Source organism: Pholcus phalangioides, unplaced genomic scaffold (assembly GCF_987345545.1).
Source record: "Pholcus phalangioides strain wild (caught in Gottingen) unplaced genomic scaffold, Ppha-v1.0 ptg000042l_1, whole genome shotgun sequence".
Lineage (NCBI taxonomy): Eukaryota > Metazoa > Arthropoda > Arachnida > Araneae > Pholcidae > Pholcus > Pholcus phalangioides.
In genome coordinates, this window is record NW_028301628.1 from 5,184,190 (window position 1) to 5,205,146 (window position 20,957).

Below are 20,957 nucleotides of genomic sequence, written 5' to 3' on the forward strand. Positions count from 1 at the left end.
CGAAACTGCCCGGAAAAACCATTTTGTGATGGTTTCCATTCTTTCCTAAAGGGATGGACGGTCTCGGAGAGCCTGATGATGTCAGACTCGATTACTGTCAAATGATTTGATAGACAAAACACCATCATTTGGACCATTGGATTACGATGTACATTAATTACTGTTCCTGGTAAAAAAATAAAATAAACACAAATAAAATAAGCCGAGTAATGAAAACATTACCCTACTGCCTAAAGAAATTTAACACACATTTGCCGTATCATCAATTTTATGAGGTCACACGATGTCTCAACACTTTTTTTTTTAGCGAGATATGCATGAATGTTACACCAATATCCTTGGTGCGGATCCAGGAAAGACTAACCTCTAATAAGATGCATTGGCCCTGATCGGATTTGGAAAATGACTTGAAGAATGACAATCCAAGTGGTTGAATGTTGCCTTTTCCCTTTCAACCACTTCTGCAAAGTTTTAGTGATATATAGTGTGGCATCATCATTCTGGAAGGCTCCATCATTATTCTGGTATGTAGCATTATATTCTGGAGGGTAGCATCATCATTCTGGCAGGTAGCATCATCATTCTGGAAGGTAGCATCATCATCCTGGAAGGTAGCATCATTATTCTGGAAGAAACCATTGTCGTTCTGGAAAGCACAATAATCATTCTGGAAGGTCGTATCACCATTCTGGATTGTGTCATCGTCATTCTAGAATAAAACGTAAGAATGTACCATCGTCATTCGGGAATGCGCCACCGTCATTCATGAAAGTACCATCGTCATTCTCGAAGGTGCCATAATCATTTTGAGTGGGACCATCGTCATTTTGAGATATTTCATCATCAATTTGGAAAGTGTCATCTCTCTCATTTTGGAAGTTGCCATTGTCATTCTGGAAGGTGCCATGATCATTCTGTAAGGCAACATAGTGATTGTAGAAGGTTGTACCGTCATTCTAGAAATTGCCATCGTCACTCAGGAATGAGCAATCGTCATTCTGGAATACAACAATCTGAAAGGAGCCATCGTCATTCTAGAAGGAACCATTGTCCCATTACATTTTCTCCTGAGGCTTGCGCAGTAGGTGCAATAAAATATAGGTTACGACACTTTCTTTTTCGCCAGACAGTGTAGATTCAAATTATTTCTATACCTATATGAACCGTAAAAAATAGTTTTTACTTTTCGCAATAATAGAGACCACGATAGAAAATTCTATGTACGAGGATATGTAAGAGAGAGAGAGTGAAATTTATTTATATTATCCAAAAGAGAGAAATCATTCAAAGAAAATTTCATGTATGAGATTTATAGGCTGTTTATCATCGGCGGAGACTGCGGTGTAACTAGTGCCCACGTTGAAACGAGTGTTCGCTCCGTGTGACAGCAGCATCGTAAGTGTGAGAAATGGACTCCGAAAAACTACATATATCTGTAACATTCAAGCAAACGTAAATTGTACGTAAAGAGCTGAGAGAGAAATAGAGGATAAGAGAAATACCTGAGGGATACATTTTTCATTTCGATGCCAACGTTTAAATTGCGTAACTCGTACTCACACACGATCGCTTTCACTCACAATGGCCACTGCCATTTCTGTTTCTCAGCTGCACCACGAGAAAACAAACATATCATATTTCTTTCGAACCTATCGGTAGTTACATTTATATACACACGGGGGGAGTTTATGTCCATGCATTCAACACGTACTATTTATTGTACAGGTGGTAAATACTAAAAATAACCTCTGCAATAATTCACGGAGTTGTCCTGTACTGAAGTTTACGAGTGTAGTGTAGGTAAAGCTTAGTCTCAAGGGTAGTTCCGAAGTTTAGTTTTACAGCGCAACGTTCTTGTTTGTCTGGGTGTGTTTCTGCCTCAGTCACCGATTTTACATCATTTTAAATCTCAACAAATATGTCGTTTTATCCGATTCACATGTTTCATCTCGTGTTAAAATCGGGGGTCGAACATTCGTGTGGGGTCTGATGGACCCATGTTCTAATTTCAGCGGTTGTGACTTGACTGGACTCGCTTTCAGTGGTACAACTAACGTTCGTTATTATGACTATGCGTCAATGCGACCGTTGCGTTACTACGACCATCTCCCCATGCGACCATTATATTACAATCAACATAAAGCGATGGTTATGGCGTCAACCGTTAACGTTGCAACGGCAAGCCTCAAATGTTTCTTGTTGTAAAACAACTACTGTGTTTCCCTTTCGTTATGTGCCAATAACCCTCCCCCCCCATGTCCGTTTCTGATGGAACGATGTGCGTATCCATTACGGACGTCGACTGTGTTATCAAAGTACAGGAGAGAATTTTATTTATCATTATTTTTTTGATTCAAAAGGAAACACAAACGTAAATTTACTCAATTTTATTTCGTTTGAATCGTGTTCTTCTTTCTCTTCAGCTGTTACTTTCTAAATTTCGAGTGAGCGTCATGATTGCTGATACAGTATATGCTGTATCGCTTACTTTGGCGTTGCCTTCGAGAATTTCTCCCATCTGAGCAATTTTCAGCAGATAAAATGGCGTCGAATTACTACATTTTCTACAGACAACAGTAATTGGGTTTCGGGCAACCTTGCAAATGATATTCTAAAAATCACGCCAAAATTGTAATTGGTTTTGCTTGACACTAATTAGTTTCTCTTATCAATAAACGGATTTATAGCGAAAGTGGCACGTGCTGTTGTACAGCGCTGTGAAGATGACGACTCTGAACGTAGTTACTGAAGGAATGAAAGAGCTCATGTGTGCGTGGGGTAAGAAAACAAGTCCATTCAATAAGGAATGGGATGGGCTTCGTGCCACGTGTGCTCAGTAATGCTCATAGCCGAATTCAAAAATAAATAAATAAATATTTATATATATATATTTATTTATTTATTTTATTCGTGTCCTACGGAAACAACTCCTCGTGTTCCACTTACAAACGTAAGTAACAACAAACATATACGATTCAAGAAAACTCTAAAAATAGCAATACAGTGTAATACAAAAAGAAAGGATAAATCATATCAGCATGTGCAATAGCAACATACGAATGCAATTCGAAAGCGCAATATAACACCAGTGGATGCCATATAGTATCAGTGCAAATGTAAAAAAAATACAACACATACATGAATAGAAAAATATACGACCATACACACACATATATATATATGAAAATAGTGAGGAAAAGAAAAATTTAAAAATAAAAAGAAAAAGGAATTAGTAATCAAAATGAAAATTTGATTAATTATTCAAAAATCAAAAACAGCACTTGCAAAGAAAATGTGCATGTATACTTGTGTACACTGTATATACAAGTAATAAAATAGAAACCAATTATTTTTTTGCAAAGATATTTTGTACACATATTTTTAGAATGCGAAGGACTTCCTTTGATCTGACCAAATCAGACAATACAGGCAGTAAATAAATATAGTATATGTTATGCAATTAAGTTGTAAGTTAACTTTTATAAGTGGTGCAGTTAACTATGGTATTGTCAGCCCATAAACGACAGCACGGCCATGTAGTTATTGTACTGTTTTTTATTCCAGATAAAATATTCCGAGGCAGTCCAGCCCCTGCACAGAGGCAAATGGTTATATTGTCAATAGGTGATTGATGTAGCCTGGACTGTTCTCGGTTGGTCTAGTATGGGCTAATCAAAAAGAACTGGAAACATACATGAGAGGACAAAAATTTTGAGACAAATGTCAAAACATGTAAAATGTAACAACATGTAAAAACAGACGCTAAGAATCTGTATCCAATGGTTGCAAGAACTTTTTTTCAGATTATATTGTAAAAAATGATGCATTTGATGTTTAACGCTAGTGATAAAATTCTAAAATATAATCCGTAACATTCTTTCTCATTCGCATATAAAACATAGTTTATTTTTCGCACACAGCTTCCAGGAACAAGAAGTCCCAAGATGAAAAGTAAGTCTTATCAACTTATATTATAGATTAAGTCATAAAGTAACTCATTTTTATTTATGATCAGTTATGGATCACTTAAGTGATCTGTAAATATGATTTGGATCACTAATGTGATCTGAGAATGTGCCACTTGGTTCATTCTTACAAAATTAGGTTACATCGCGGGACACATCAGATGAATCTGAGGGCTATATTTTGCACCCACGTCATGGTTGAGCATGCATGGTCTACTTCGGTGATGGGCAACTACGGCCCGCCAAATGCGTTCCAGTAGAAAATTAGCAATGCACACAACACAACATATATATACACTGACCATATTTCCTTCATATAAATACGCGATATAGAAAATCGAGATCCATACGGCATATTTTAAAAATTATCTCCCGAAAACCATCATTATTATATTAAATTATATTATTATATTACTAATTATATTATGATGATTATGACTAAGCTTGGAAAAAATCTTAAATTCTCTTGATTTGAAAAGTGAAAGTAAGCATCGATGTGTGTGAAAATAAGAGAGAACTCGTATAAAAAAACGTTCAAAATTGCGGAAAAGTCCCATGAAATACGGGTCATATGGCCATACATGTACATAAAAGTTTCTGGCCACAAGCGTTAGAAAATCTACATAGCTGACCCGCGGCCTGAAACGTTTGCGCACCCCTGCTCTAGTTGATTGTGGTTGGGAATGAATAACTATTCGGGAGTTGCTGGTATACACTGTCTTGGTCCACATCAGATTTTCTTGCTAAGTCGTTTCTCTTGTGTTCTACATCAGCACTGCAAGCCTATATTTTAAAATGGCAAAACAGCGCTGTATAGATCGATTAAAGGGCTGTAATCAGACGCTTGGCCAGCCGGGGCAAGCTCACATTTTGGCGCCCCCATGTAATGTTGAAGGAGAATTTAAAGAATGCAATGTGCCTCCCCCGGTCGAGCGAAACAACCTGGTTCGCTTGGGCCTACAGACCCGCCTGATCCCCTCTAGATGAAGCCCTGTTTATTTATCAATTATTATAATATTTCAATGCGAATAATAATCATAGTTTCTAAGATAATCAATTATATAATTATCGTAATCAATTATAGAACGGACTATCATGTTACATAGAACGCAAACTACAGTTATTTAAACTTCAGTTGTATTTTTTTCTTTCAAAAATAAAAGAGTCTTCTCATTCCCAATAACGGCCACTTCCCCCTTGCGGCCGCAGTTTCACAGTCCCGTTATTGGCCGTTGTCGGGAGGTTTTCCTGTATATCTCATGGCAACTCAGATTGGTGATAATGTGGTAACAAACCTCTAATATTAATCAGTTTCTATTATTGCTGAAAGTTTGAACTTAATCATTAGAACAATGATCTTCGTGTTTAGTAGCAATGACTAATAAAGGACCTTATTGTAATATTGTAATTGGTAAATATCGATGAAACGGGGGTGTTCGAAATGGTAATCACAGCTTTTCCGTTTCGACATTAAATCCTGGTCATGGAACACAGGTTTAATAATGATAACGGAATAAAATTACGCGCGTAAATGTCTTTACGAAATTGGAAACAGGCCTATTCTGATGGCCGGTGTTCTGAATAGATAAATGAATGTGAATAAACGTTATTATCTCTCTCACATGCACTTTTCACGGCCGCGTACTAAAAATTCAGGCGCAATTTGGCCGGTATGGAAACGTTTTATTCCGCCAGGGCGAACATCTGAAATACAGAGCGAAAATGTTTTAAAGTTATGATCCGGAAGGTGAGAAGCCGTAAACTCATTTACGGCCAAGTTTAAATAATCGCCAAGAATGGTAAAACGCAAACGAAGTTATTGAAGCGAACTATAAAAGTTTTGTTAACTTTATAGCCGGCACGTGGGGAAATTTAGTGACATCCCGGAGATATTCGACTAGATTACCGGAACAAATATATAACTTTGTTTTATGCTTTTTAACACTTTTCCTCTCGTTGCTCGCGAGTTTTCCCCCTTCCAACATTTCCCATGAGTTTGAAATTGAACGAGAAAACGTTTATTTGGATTTCCCCTCGCAAAAATGTTTTAAACATGTCATCATCGTTTCCCATTTTAAGGAATAAAACTTTAATCGGAAATTCCTCTTTTAACGATGTCGAAGACACACTTTTTCTTCTCATTTGGCTTTGCTCTCGTGTTATTGGGAGAAAATGCTTCCCCCGCCATGTTTTTCCGTTTATTTGTTTTCTAAATTTTAAAATCTTGAAACATTTTGTATCCTGGTACTTATTTGCATGTCGCAGCAAAGTCGGGAAGTGAACGATTAATTTTAATTTAGTTGAAAATTTTATTAGCGTTTTCCAAATCTAATGACATTTGCGAGAAGGTGGTGTTAATATTTATGCTGGAATTTCGTCGTATGTTATAGGATGCCTACTCCTGTTGAAAACAGTTTCGAGGACAAGCAACCAGACATTTTCAATTCTAAGAATTTTCAAACAGGTAAGTTAGGTAAGTTCACGTGTAATATATCTTCTATCTTGAATTATTGATTATTTTCTGTGTGCTCAATTTTATGTTTTCGGTACAAGGATTTAAAGTATAATGTTTATGGTGATTATAATTATTACTATGGATAATATAAGACAACAAAGATCGATGAGTTGTCTATTTTACGATTTTCGATAAATAGTATTCCTTATTTAATGAATTCATTTTGTCCTCAATTTATTCTTTTGATTGATTGGTTGGGGATGTATATCGTAAATCCCCAATAGCGGACACTCCCCGCTACCGTTAGCGGACAAATTTTTGGTTCCGTGGGTGTCAGTTATCGAGAGTTTCTACTGTACATAAATCAGTATCAAAAAGAGATCTTCTTTCAAAGGTGATCATTTTTTTTCTGGATTTATTCTTTCCATTGATTGGAATTATTTTGAATTTATTTTGAATCTTAATCTATACTCCCAATGAAAAATATGGATTTGTTTTCTGTTTTTAATCTACAATATGGATCACGAATTATCTGTGTTTATAATCGTGTCCCATGCAATAACATCTAATTTTATTATAGTATACCGACGGAGATAAATTCAATTTTCGAACGTATAATTTGAATTTTCATTATTTATAAATTCCTTTTACGCTGTATATCTCCACTAAAGTTTTCTATTGCTGTTCAATCTGTAGAATACGTCGATCTCACTCCAAATGCCAGGACGGAGCGAATTTACGAAAGCCTTGGAGACAGCAAGGAGTACACATACGAGAATATAATCCACAAGACTGGGTTTCCACCGACACAGGTAAAACATAACATTTAATTCGTTCCGATTTAATGACATTTAGATGTCTTGTGGGTGTGTGAGCATCTATATAAGAAATAATTGTTTAATAAAAAGTATTTGAATTATACTTATACCCAATGTTAAGGAATCACTTTGATACTGAAGTTAATAGAGTTTAATGGGGATTATAGAAACTAATTAAGAAAACTATTTGACTGATCTAATTGCATTTCACTATAAGGTAGAAGGACGTCCCTTCCACACACACACACACACGTGTTGTTCAAGTGACAAGAACGAACTAAACAGTCATTTGATCCGAGATAAATCAGCAAAATCCGCGGAAAATTCTTGATCCGACCCGGGAAAAGGGTGTCTCATAAAACATGCATTAAGATGATGCATTTGTCGTGAGCTTAAAATTTATGTGTGTGTGAGGAATCACATATATCACATAAAAAAGGATGAAAACACACACTCGCACAACACGGTCACTCGAAAACTTTGAAAGATGTCGAGAGTATTGACAACTGATCGATCAAAAGAAGATCGATCGATTCCAACTTACGCTGATAGTCTTCTCCACCGATCACACGCTCTTCGTCGTCAACGAGATTTCGTGGATTTTTCCTTCGGATATGGAGCCATTACTCGTCACGCCGTGTTAAGTTATTCAGCTGGAAAATAATTATCTCGCGGAGTTTGTTTAGAAGTATCACACACATGCACACGGGATCACGAGAGAGTGCGTGCACACATTAACAGATAGGTTATCGAACCGCAGAACGGGTACCAGCTTTTTAAGTAAGATCGACGTCTCACCAGAGGCCAATTTGAAATTCTGAAAAGCATCCGTTCTGATTAAAACTTCGCCAGGAGACTAACTAAATTATGACATAGCACCGACGGGAAGTTCTCTCTTTTACACACAAAATTACTCTTCTTGTAAACTCTTCTTTTTTGTGTGTGTGGTATATAGAAGCCTAAGTCTAATGCCCGTAAGATATTTTAATTAGTGAACCAAATTACAAATACCTACTTCAAAAAAAAGAAAACATTAATGTCTTTAATATGCATGCATTAGGTTTTGAGAGGAAAAAACTGATCTCTATGCTATTTTGTTTTTCTCAATTTTATTTTTTAAGCACAGAAAAGTTTGGATGCAATTATTTACAGTTGTTTTTAAGGCTTCGTTCCGGATCCAATTTGGAAGTGAAAATTTATTCACTTCATAACGTGATCACGTTACGTCTATTTGTGCTGTCTGCCGTTGCTAGTTGATGCGAAGTACCGAGCACTAAGCTCTCGTCTTCTTCGTCTTGGTTTCTCTACTTAGGTAGAGATATTGATCTCTACCCGATAGTTGGCGATGGCCAAAAAAAAATTTCACAAAATGATGAACCTGAAACAATTTTCAATCTCTCCTGCGCCCGAAACGTACATCAAGATTAGCTGATTATTCGTGTGGCTGAGGTAAAATAAACTTCACCAAACCAACGTCAACATCAAAATGAAAAGTACAGTGGAACTTCGGTTAACGAGCAATTCGTATAACGAGCAAAAATTTTGGAAAAAAAAAACCGATTCGATTAACGACTGATGATTCGCATTACGAGCAAAAATTTTGCGCTTTATTTATTGTCACGTTTTCACAACTAAGCTGATGATTTTTCGCTTTCGTGCACACACGTACTGTGGAATTATAGGTCATATTTCCCCCTACGGTGTCCGGTCACCATGCCTCACTGGAAATATTGTGTGTGACTATTATACGAAACTAGATGTCGCATTTGTATGGGCATTTTTTTCTCAGCTTCCTCGTTGGGCATTTTGCCTGTTGTTGCGTTGTATTTGTATTGTAATCGCGCGTATGTGCGCTTGTTTTTTATATAAATTCTGCTTGTCCAGGAGTTGACTATAGACAAACTGATGGAACTCCATTGCATGCAACAGCTTATATTAAAGGTATCTTTTTCTGAGGAAGAACGAGAAGAAATTTCACATTTGAAACGTGAGGGACTTCTCACTTTTCAAATGTGATTACAGAGATGTGTAAAATGTGGGAATCCCAGCAAAACTCTGTAGAAAAGTACCAATGAAATAGAAGTACAGTAAAGCAAGCAATAAATCTGTCCAACGGCAATGCAATTTCCCATCTTCGATAAATCCTAAAAAGGAGGCAAAAAGCAAGTTTCATTGGATACGTTCTTTTTAAAATCACATAAAAAGAATAAATATGCAAACAACAGAGTGAGTCCGTAAATCGTCCAACACGAGATAGGCCTCTTCTCTCTCGTTGTTTAGACTAAGTTAATTTGTATACATCATCGTATCGCATGTTTGTTTATGGCGTTATTACATTATATATACTCTGTACATAATTTCACTTGAAATCTCTAATTCTTCACCTTTCTTTCTGTGTGTGTGGCCCCCCTTAAGCACTTGTCTCCTTTCCATTTGTAGCCGCATTTTAGAGTATCCAAGGGCCACATGGCATCAGGTTGTGAACTTCTGCAGTATTATATAACATGTAAGGGGCCGTTTAAGTATTACGCCATCATCGATAGGTAAGGGGGTTTCCGATTTGCTGACAAGGGGGAGGGGGGTTTGGATAATGCTTGCGTCAACCACCCTTTATGAAAATATCAAATATTCTTAATGCCATCTTACTCGGTCAGCCAAAAACGAGAAAGCCTTTCCATAGTTTGTGGGCACTTGAAGTAACAGCCCCCCCCCCTATTGATAAGTCCCCTACAGAGCCACTTTAGTGATCCCTAAATTTTTCGTGGATCCAAGTGATCTGGAAATGTGTCTGGGCCGCTTAAGTGCTCTGGAACTGTGCCAAGCATCACTCAAGTGATCCGTAATTATATGCCGCGGATCACTTAAATAAGCTGAGAATGTGCCGCGGGTAACTTGAGTGATCTAGAACCGCACTGAGGTTCACTTAAGTGCTCTAAAACTCAAGGGATCTCTGAATGTGCCCCGGGTCATTTAAGTGCCCGGATCTGAAAATGCGCCCCTGGCCGCTTAAATGTTCTGGAATTGTGCCACGGAACACTTAAGCGATCTATAAATGTGCCGCTCAGTTCATTTTTACAAAATTAGGTTTGAGGAGGGCAGGCCGCATCAGATAACCCCCAGGGTCATATTTGGTCCATGGGCCTAGTGTGTTTTTGCGATTTATCATTATATGGCTTAGAGGTGGGTCGCAATGAATTTATTAAAGATAAATTTTGAGTTCATAGCCTTCAAATAACATTGATTATATAATAACATATATGAAGGTACTTTCTTCCGAAATTTCAATATATAAGCAAATATTTTTTTTGCATTAAAAAAAATAATTTTTTGATTGTGGGGAGGGGGCACGAGCCCCCCATGCCCCCCCCCTCCCTGTTTATTTACGCCTTTGATCCCACCAATATGCGTTAGGATTCAGAGGGGCAGAGCTGATGACGAAATTTTGCTGACGGGGGGGGGGGTAGTGGGTCAAACATGGCTTAGAATTTGCTTACGTAATACTTGAACGGCCCGTAAAGAAAAACCATTTCACTGGAACTTTTGTTGTCACCTATTGAATAAAACCGTAATAATTTTCCGATCGAAGTTGCTGATCAGCGTCTGAATAGCATAATAAAAAAATATTGTACTATATTGACAATACTTCAGAAAGATACATACAAAAACTATAAAATTCACTGAAAAAAATTTCAGTTGACTGTACAGTAATTCAATTTTTGAAAACATTGCAACACTTTTATTTTTCAAGTTTATTGATACTACTTTACTTTATAAAATTATCAATAGTTAAATTTTTGAAGCAAATTCAACAATTTAATAAATATTGTTATTTATAAAATTATTTTATTGCATCATATTATATTATTTTTTTAATATAGCTCACCAATTGCAAAACCTTTTAACAATGTCTATTGATAAATCATATTAACTTTATTCGGTAGATGGCAGCAAATATTTCAGATTAATGGATTTATGTTATTAACATGTTAGACTGCAGTGGTTCTTAACATGGCGTCATATGGTCCTCCAGCGTCTCTGGGATATTCTGGGGGGGGGGGAAGGGGAGTACATGTGAAAATCAGATGAAGGGGGAACCACGACAAGTACTGAAGCAGACCCTCAGGGAGCAAGTTTCAAGTGAATTATGGTGGGAGAAAATGTTAATACTTTCTGAATCCAGCACAGCATGGAACCAGGACCATCTAAAACCGTGAGTCCATATGGGTAGGGCCCGGGCCCTCATATACATATGGAGGGGCACATGAGATCTGGTACTACAATTTCTGGATGTAATTAATATGTAAACTATTACTTCTCTCCAGCCAAGCACGGGTGACTCCAGAACTTTTTCAGTGCCGTCTTTATACGTGGGCCAAGCCTGGAACGGCCTGGGGGCCTCACGTTTGAAAGTGGTGCTCATGATAACGATATTTGGTAAAAATTTTCGACAGCTTCAGTATGTGAATTCCATACTAGACAGGCATTTCTATCCAAGTACGGGGCCTCAGAAAAATTACTGTATCCGGGGGGAAGAAGCCGATGGGGGATATCTGTCTATGGGGAAGTTTGATTCGAATTAAGCTCGTTAACCGAAGTTCCACTGTATATGTAAGTGCCAGTACCTTATAATTCAAAAATAAGCTGTTTATCCCACACCCTGCATTTCATAGAATTCTGTTTTGGTTATTTCCAGTGGTTTTGTTACAGCGAAAACGACGATGTATGGAGGGGGGAGTGTTTATTCCCCCTCCCAAGCGAAATGTGATAGTTCATGAAATAATCGGAACTTCTATATGATAATATTGCATCTCCAATCAATCTGCTCAAAATAACCTGTGCCTAGCGTTTTTGATTAAATAACAAAAATTCAAGAAAATTTCCACTTAAAAGCGGAAAAAATCGGTACATTTTTTCAAAAAATGTCAGGACGGCGAAAAAACAAGGAAAAAAATCGGGACTGTTCTGGAAAATACAATAAAACGCAGGACGTTATGGCTACTTCATTCACAGTTACAAAATCACCCTTCTCAACTGCAAGCTCTAGATCCGCAAAATGTTTCAGCGTTCTCTATCGACAAATATTTAAACTATTTATTCTCTGTGTCAAATAAAATTTTCTTTTGTGAGAATGATTTTTTTTTTAAATATTAGATATACCAATTTATTTATTTTTCATAAATTTTTAAAATATCTACAAATTTGTATTAAAATTGTCATATATTAATGTATATTAATTCACATGTATAAAACTTTTTTTAATGTTTTAAAAATCTGAAATTTCTAAAAACCTTTCTCATGGAAGGTATGTTTCACTTGAAAGACATCTTTATTCCTCATGTTTGGTGAATAGGAGTTCCTTATACATGTTAAAACAAGTTATATCGTGCAGAATATTCTAGTAAGATTGATTGAATTCCAGTACAGTCGACACCGCTTATTGGAATCGCGGGTAATAATATGATTCGGCTATTGTTATCACATTTGCAAGGAATGGAACGGATTAATATTATAAAATGGGAAAATTCTATAAAAGTTATCAGGACTTCGGATAATGTTATGGGTTTTTTGCCGCCTCCAGAAGCTAAGGTATAAAAACAGTTTTTTCCAGTAACTTATCATTATCAGGCTACAAAAAGCTATGTAGGAAGCTAGATAGTGATCTCCATTCCCCCCGTTGATAAACATTTCTGAACTTAATGTTGTAATCAGTCCAAAGTATTCGCTATTATGCGTGAGGAGCTGCTTTTGCAATGGCTTTCCTATACTGAACGCAAGTTTATGGCGGAAAGCCCTTTCTCAAGGGATCTCTGAAACGTACTGCACATATAATGAATTAGGAAAAATAATTCATTATGTACATTAGACAGTTTCATTGTAACACCTGAGAATGGTTGAATAACGAAAATGCAGAATTTTTGCTTAAAGGAAAAAAGAAGAGTTCCCGTTTCAGAATGGAATTTGTGTAATGGAAACAATGTAGCCACTGTACTCGCGAACGAGATTCTTTCGGACATAGTTATCTTTCGGTTGTTGTTATCAGAAAGTCCCGATGTGATAAAAAAAAGCGGTGTGTGGACTGTATAAATATAAATCATATGACATAATAATCAATATCATAAAACTCAATTTACGAGACAATATTTAACGTGTCTATCACATGATGAATACTCAGAAGGTCTAGTTTCCAGTGCAATTATTTTCGAATGGTCGAATCAGCCCGTTTAATTACATCAGCATTACACGAGACCGTAAATATCCACGACACAATCAGGGCCTGTTAACTTCAGACATTGCTTCAAATGTGAGCTATTGCGGCCGCGTAATAATAATAGCTCCGACATGAGCAACGATACAGAGGTCAAGGAACAGCGTATGTTTCCCTCTCTTCTCCCCCTTCGTATGTAAACGTTGTGGCTTTCGGTAATAGGTTCGAATTAGATGCGGCCCTATGAAAATGCTTGTTATGTAGTATGTTGTGTCTCTATGGACATCCGGAAAAGGTAAGCCCAAACTGGCATCCCACCGGCGCCGTTCTTGATTAGCCTGATGTTATGTGACGTGTATTTAACAACCACCATGGATGTTACTGCGATCTGTGTGTGTGTTATTTAGACATTTAGAAGCTGAGGCGATTTCATACCGTGACGCTTTTCCCACCATTATATCAAATATATTACGCTGCAGCAATTAAGTGAGTGTTGCGTAGAGGTGAGTTTTGAATACACAAGTTTGATGGAAAATGACTAATGCACATAATATCTGTATGATGCGTATAATTTGCATAGACCCAACCATTTCAATGAAAATATTTGATAAACTATAGACTATCAGACACTGTGTGATTCTATTCGAATTATATAATTACAATCCATTGAAGTATTATTTACTAATTTTTTGAGCTATAGCTGTTTCCGCTCGTGAATGATGGCCGGCAATCGAATCAGACAATATCGGAAACATCAATACAGTGTAGTGCTGTAGTTTAAAATGGTATAATCCGGGTATTGGATAACTAGAGCATTAAATAACTGAGCTTTAACTCTTGCCAAACTGTATTCGCAAGAGCATGAAACCTCTATCATTTTCTTTGCCAGATATCTTCAGAGTAAAAACTGATTTGAATTCATCCATATAAAAATAATAAAATACCAAAGAAACCTTAACAGCATTAATCCGAAATCGGATGAAAATAAGATTACAAACCACTTTATATTCAAACACTTATTAGAACTGTTTTTCAAAACGTTATATCGTTTTAATATTTCGAAATTCTCATTTGATATAAATTCAAAGAAATTCTAATCTTATCTATTGTAACATGAAAGAGAAATACATTCAAAAACTAAATTTTGTAACTAAAATATAACTAAAAAAAATAATAATAATTTCCCAACTCAATCGTGTTAGTTAACACACACCCATATAAATTCTAAAATTATCTCACAAATTAAAAGAAAACCTAAAATCTACATAATAAATGATCTTGTAAATCCTATCAATAAGCACTACTGTCAAATAATACGTACGTGAAGTGAGCAAATTATTCAAGTAAATTGTCGGTAGTAAAAAGTCATCTTTTACATTATGGCTCAACCCGACAGCCCAATCTGACAATATCGAAAATTTATCCTTCACCAAAGCAATTTAACTTCCTCGCTTACAAGCTATCGGCAAGAAATTTGATTACCTCTGTTCGACGAATAGGTGATGAATATGATAACCTTGTCCTAACCTAACCACAGGTTAGGAAAAGGAAAAATAGTAAAAACAAAAACGAGAAGGAATAAAAAAGGGAATAAAAGGAAGAAAAAAAAGGAAAACAGTGTAATAGATAAGAAAAAATACATATACGAAGTAGATTTATCTTTTCTCCCTCACCCTACCTGTTCTCTTTCGCTTTCACATGTATATGTGCAGATATATATACATCACATGTGGGGGGAAGGGGGAATCACCAACTGGAGTATAGAAATGAGCAGGGAAGAAAGAAAAAACAACTTTCGTTCCTTTTTCTAGGACTAGAACAAAGCTTCGCGATGATGAGGAGAGAGGGAAAGAAAACAGAACTTTGTTTGGACGCAATATTACGTCCTTGATTGTTAAATGGCTGAAAAGTATTAATTTCATCAAAATATGGTATAGGATGTGAAGTAAATGCAGTATAGCCTTCATAAATTCATAACAGAATGAGATAAAAATATTTATTGCGGGGGGGGGACCCCTTGCTCTTTCTGCGGCCAATCCACACGCCCCTTTTTATCTCCACATCTTATCTTGTTTATTTCGTCTTACTTCGTCAGAGTGCTATGAAAGTGACGCATGAAAGGACCAGCTTCCTGACGAATTTTTCAATATTAAAGCAACACAAAGCAAATGAGATTTATCAAATACCCCACGAAATGAGTGAATTTTCCCATGGGGGTTCCCAGCCTGAAGCCCTTTGCATCCCCCCCCCCACTGTGAAAGCCCCGAAAAATATTTATTTGTATTAACTTTACCAATGATTAAAATGCAAGGGCATCCAGCCAAGGAGCTTCAGAGGCAATACGCAGACTTTTGGTGAAGACACAGTTTAAAGTGGAAGGCCACTATAAACCACTTCGAGATCCACTAAAAGTGGTAGCCATTTGGTGGGCTCCGTACGTGGATTTATAGCGGGCTTCTCCACTCTCTTTCACAAAGTTTTTACTAATAAAGCAACTAAAACCAATGAGATCTAACAAGGGCCCGTCGAAATGAAAACTTGTCAACTTCTCCATTAGGAGGGGGGGATTCAATGGAGCCCTGTTATTCTTCTTCACTATGAGGGTCACAAAAAAAACCTCATTTGTATTCATTTTACTAACAAATAAAATACAGGGCCTCCGATCAAGGACCCGGGACCCACTTCGAAGATTTTTAGTGGGAGAGCCAGACGACTTATCTCGCGCTTCCGCGAATTTTTCAATGTTGAAGCAACAAGAAAACAATGAAATTCATCAAGGGCACCTAAAAAGGAAACCAGTAAATTTCCCCATGAAAATATCTGTCTGGGTACCGAACTCTGTCTGTTGAGAGCACTGCTGGCATATACATATACACACTTCTCGGTATATGCACATAATTTGGTCGCCATGGATCAGTCAAGTGAGTTGCATAGAAACGGGCAATTCTCTCGAGTTCGTGATTTTGTATTACAGAGTAGATGCGCAATATTCGAATTCGATACTTTATTGGTGTTTTTTATCTGTATTTGTGACCCATGAAGAAGCAACTCTAGTCTTATAGGGCACATAAAATTAATATTTAAAAAAAATTATTACCAAACAAAAATATTAATAATCAAAAAACTGCAAAAATATCAATACTCAAATAATTGCTTAAATATTAATACTCAAATAACTGCAAAAATATCAATACTCAAATAATTGCTTAAATATTAATAATCAAATAACTGCAAAAATATAAATAATAAAATAACTGCAAAAATATCAATTATAAAATAACTGCAAAAATATCAATAATCAAATAACTGCAAAAATATCAATAATCAAATAACTGCAAAAATATCAATAATCAAATAACTGCAAAAATATTAATCAAATAACTGCACAAATATTAATAATCAAATGATAACCGAAAAAAATATTAATACGCAAAAAAGATCGACAAGACGGATCCACCAATCACAAAATGTCCTGCAAAACCGATTGAAAATGACAAAATAATTATGAACCGTGAAATAATAAAACCTCTAAGTGAAAGGCATAATGAGTATGAAAATGACCCCCAAAAGACCCGTAACGTCAATTTCCAAGCAAAATTATAAAGTCTGCGTGTATTACATTCATGGAGATTTCCCAAAAATTTTATAAATCGGATTTATTATGATAAATTTCAATAGGAAAATGCCATCGGAACAATATCTGTAAAATCCTTTACAAGTTACAGAACAATCGTGAAAGAAAATTTAAACAAAAGGTTATGTCTAAGATGTCCAAAAATAAAACCCTATTTCTTTCTATACTTTAGAAAACAGTATTTAATTTCGTGATACAAATATTATGTACTTTCCATCATTCCTATGTACCTAAAGACTTTTAGTACAAATTCAAAGTACACACAAAGCACTAGAAATCCCTTACTTATTCTTTTACAGGATCGGCAAAAGTTTCGGTCGTTCCCTTGCACACTACTCACAAATTTTCTTTTCTTTCTTGTCCCAATATTAAACTTTGGCCATAAAACCCCTTACAAAAATCCCACTAAAACTTTTGGTATAAAGTCTTCTCTCTCGAAGCAAGTATTATACCCGTGTGATCTCCTTTTCTTCAACTCAGAACATCCACGCATTATAAAGAATGGGTATAAGGACGGGGGGGGGGGGGGGCGCTAGAGGAAAAAAATCAAATATTTACGTTATAAATCCGATTATAAAAGGCGGATCGTCGCATGGGTTTTGACGTAAATGAACGAATTCGATAGAAGTCCTAAAATTTCCCAACGGGAGAACAGGATTCTCCCTCATCCCGTCCCATTCTTTTGCATGGTGTGCATGTATACTGATGTACAAATAAATGTGCGTTTGAATTTATGAGCATGAGCTGTACAGATTCGGTGCGCAAAGGGAATTTTTTTTTCCTCTCTCCAGGAGCAAAATTATTTGATGGGAAAAATGAAAATTTGCATAAAATTTCCCTAAAGGAGTATTTGATGAATCGGAAAAGACTTCGTGTGGAATTTCTGGGGCAGGCGAATGGGTTTCTTTAAAATAAAGATATTAGGTTTCGAGTTTCTCTTCGTGACAGTTTGTGCGATGTTGTGCGAATACTTTATAGCGATAGGTTGGCGGCTGGAAATTATTAGACCATTTATGAGATGCATAAAATCTTATATTTCCCAATAACTCCTCTTCATACATGCGACTGAAGAGCGAGTTTAGTTGAAAATGACTGAAACATTACGAAGTCACTGGTTAATTTCATTGGTGATGAAATATATTAGATTCAGCTCCCGAAACATGCCTTTTATGTGCCGAGTTACTTTTTGGCTAGAGTTTAAGAGGTATATTAATTAAACTGAGGTGTGGAAGAAATGATAGGCCACAGAAGAAGCAAGTTTTGAATAGGAAAAATTTTACCTTGGGTTAATCGTCCCAACAAGACTCTTAACTTAGTAAAGATGGACTGTCAATGCTGATAGTCCATCTTTACTTGAATTTTTAACCGAACAGTATGATTTTTGTTTCTTTTTCACTTTTCGTGAAAACACCTTGTATTTGTCGTTAGAACGTTTTCTTTTAATGAATTATAGACTCAAACACTTCTTTAATTTGGCTTATTTTTCTGATTCACGGCTTTCTAATTTTAAGCGAAAGCCTCTTGAAGTCCTCTGTATTAAACTATTTTGGTTTCCTGGATTTGACCACAGCCACTACAAATAGTCTCTCTGACGCCTAGACCAATTCCGAAAAGAACCACCTTGTGATCATCTTTAGCCAATAGGCATCCCCGAAAAGAAAATATCTTTGGTTGTGGTTCTTGGAAACGTCATTCTGTGGTGTGGTTTTCATGTGGTAGGATCAGTCGGGCAGTTTCTCATTTATGTTGCATTTCTTTGTCTTAAAAATTAATTGCAAAATGTAACATATATTAAAGTATATATCCCACCACAGAGGCCAGGGACAGGACATGGGTAAGTGATGAAGCTTTGGGTTAGTTTTCGTTGTTATATGAAAATTATTCTTTCATTACTGTATCTTGATTTAAATTGTTTATTAAATTTAAGTATTTGCCTACCTTTCTTGTAACACTTTTATATAAAATGGTTCTGGAGTGAACTTTAATAATATTTTTTGAAAGAAAATGTCCAAAAATGGTGAAAACAAGGAAACATTTTGGATTACCTGTGTCACCTCTCAGCCACCTCGCTGGGCATTTTGCCTGTTGTGGTGTTGCATTTGTATTTGTATTTTCTGTGAAAAAGTAATTTTTATGTCAAAATTTTAGGCAAAATTCATGTAATATTCCAAACACGATAACAAAAAATCCATAAATGGAATACTTTGTTATTTCACAATACTTGCATGTAAACACGCAACATCAATTGGACGTAACCTTAGTTTTAACCATCATATAAAGTAAACAAAACAAGGTATGTTTGAGAATTACAAAAAATAGGACTTTCATAAAAATAGAAATCGGTATTTTCTTCTCTTACCTTAGTCGAATACCTTAATATATTTTGAGTTAGTTAATTACAGCGAATTCCTGAGTAATTTCTTAAAAATTTATATTGTGGCACACAACGGTGTAGATGTTTTCCATGCGTAATGTTCATTTATTTTAATTTTAAAATATACCTCAGTGCCCAGATGGCATGACGTATTCTTGTTTCTACTCGTTTTGAAGTTTAATTTCCCGTCTTCTCTGTTACATTTTATTTCTAGAATGCACATAGTCACCACATGCCAGCAATTGTTGCCAGATGACAAAGGTGAAATTCCAGGGAACCCTCGCCAACCGTGAGCTCATCTTCCTCTACTACGACGGACAGTAATGCCACCAAGGGCATTTATTTTCTCAGAAAAGAGACGCTTGTATGAAAACGCGCCTAACTTCATTCATGCTTAATTATTAAAACTTCCATTACGAAATAAAGAAGAAAATATTGTATACAGAAAATTTAAGAAAGGAAACAAACGCTAGTGCAAGTTCTGCATTACTTCATGTACAGAAAAGTTTTAAAGAAAACTAAAAAAAAACAATGGAATATAACAAAGCCAAATGTCATCTATAGTTAGTTTTGTGAATTTCTGGAGCTAACAAAGTTATAACACGGACTCGCCTACTATAATACTACTATTACATCTACCACAAATGAATGTTTTACATTTGTTGTTTCCTCTGGACTAATACTGACCATTTTTGGGATCAGTGGCCAAAGCAATGGTGAGGTGACGAATGATGACATCATCGTCAGTGAAGTTAAGTAATCGAAACCTGTGATTGAAAATGGTACCAGTGTCATCCTCGTCTCAGAAGACATTCGCATCAATGAAAGAGGCTATTTTGTGTAACAAAATGATGAACAGCATTGGGAAATCATCAGCACACACACAAGATGACATAAAGCACCAATAAGTAAGTATAACTCGATAATTGATATTGTGCTTAATGAAATGAAACGATGAGGAGAGTTCCATATCAGGGGCATACGCAGGAAAGCCAACAGTATGCCACCACCTGAAGATCAGAATTTGTAATTACAGTCGAATCCCGTTCTAACGAATACCAATATAGTGAAAATCTCGTACTAACGAACACTTTTCTAATCCTCCAGATGCACTTACATAGGAGCAATGCAAAAACCTGGAATTCTTTATAACGAAATTTCGTTGTAACGAAGTGATTTCGCGGTCACTTGGAGTTCGTTATAATGGGAGTCGACTGTATTTTCAACTATTTTTGAGAAAAACTAAAAAAATATCAAAATATAGTATACTTATATGATAATGATCACCCCTGTTAATTCAAAATTCTGTTAATTAACATAACAGCTCGAAATTTCACTAAAAGAGATTTCTTGCGTCTACCCCCTCCCCCTCCCGAACAAACCTGCTGCTGCTGTGCTCTCTCAACAGATCGATCCTGCATACACTACTATTCCCCGTTATACTACTATTGTTTTTACATTCCCGTTTAAGTATACGCTGCCTCAATGTGCGAAAATTAAAACCCC

General features: G+C 36.2%; 1 protein-coding gene across 2 annotated transcripts in view; it reads left to right on the forward strand.

The window, feature by feature from the left end:
- LOC149063906 (adhesion molecule nephrin-like) overlaps positions 1-20,957 on the forward strand; it is a 414,420-nt gene that overhangs the window by 372,104 nt on the left and 21,359 nt on the right. Inside the window, exons 11-14 of one of the 2 annotated variants that reach the window (XM_089255183.1) lie at positions 3,921-3,951; positions 6,356-6,438; positions 7,117-7,232; positions 19,666-20,359. In XM_089255183.1, coding sequence (XP_089111309.1) covers positions 3,921-3,951; positions 6,356-6,438; positions 7,117-7,232; positions 19,666-19,707 — 272 coding nt within the window. In that variant the 3' untranslated portion in view covers positions 19,708-20,359. The remainder of the gene's footprint in view (positions 1-3,920; positions 3,952-6,355; positions 6,439-7,116; positions 7,233-19,665; positions 20,360-20,957) is intronic. The other variant, XM_089255184.1, reaches the window with a different exon arrangement.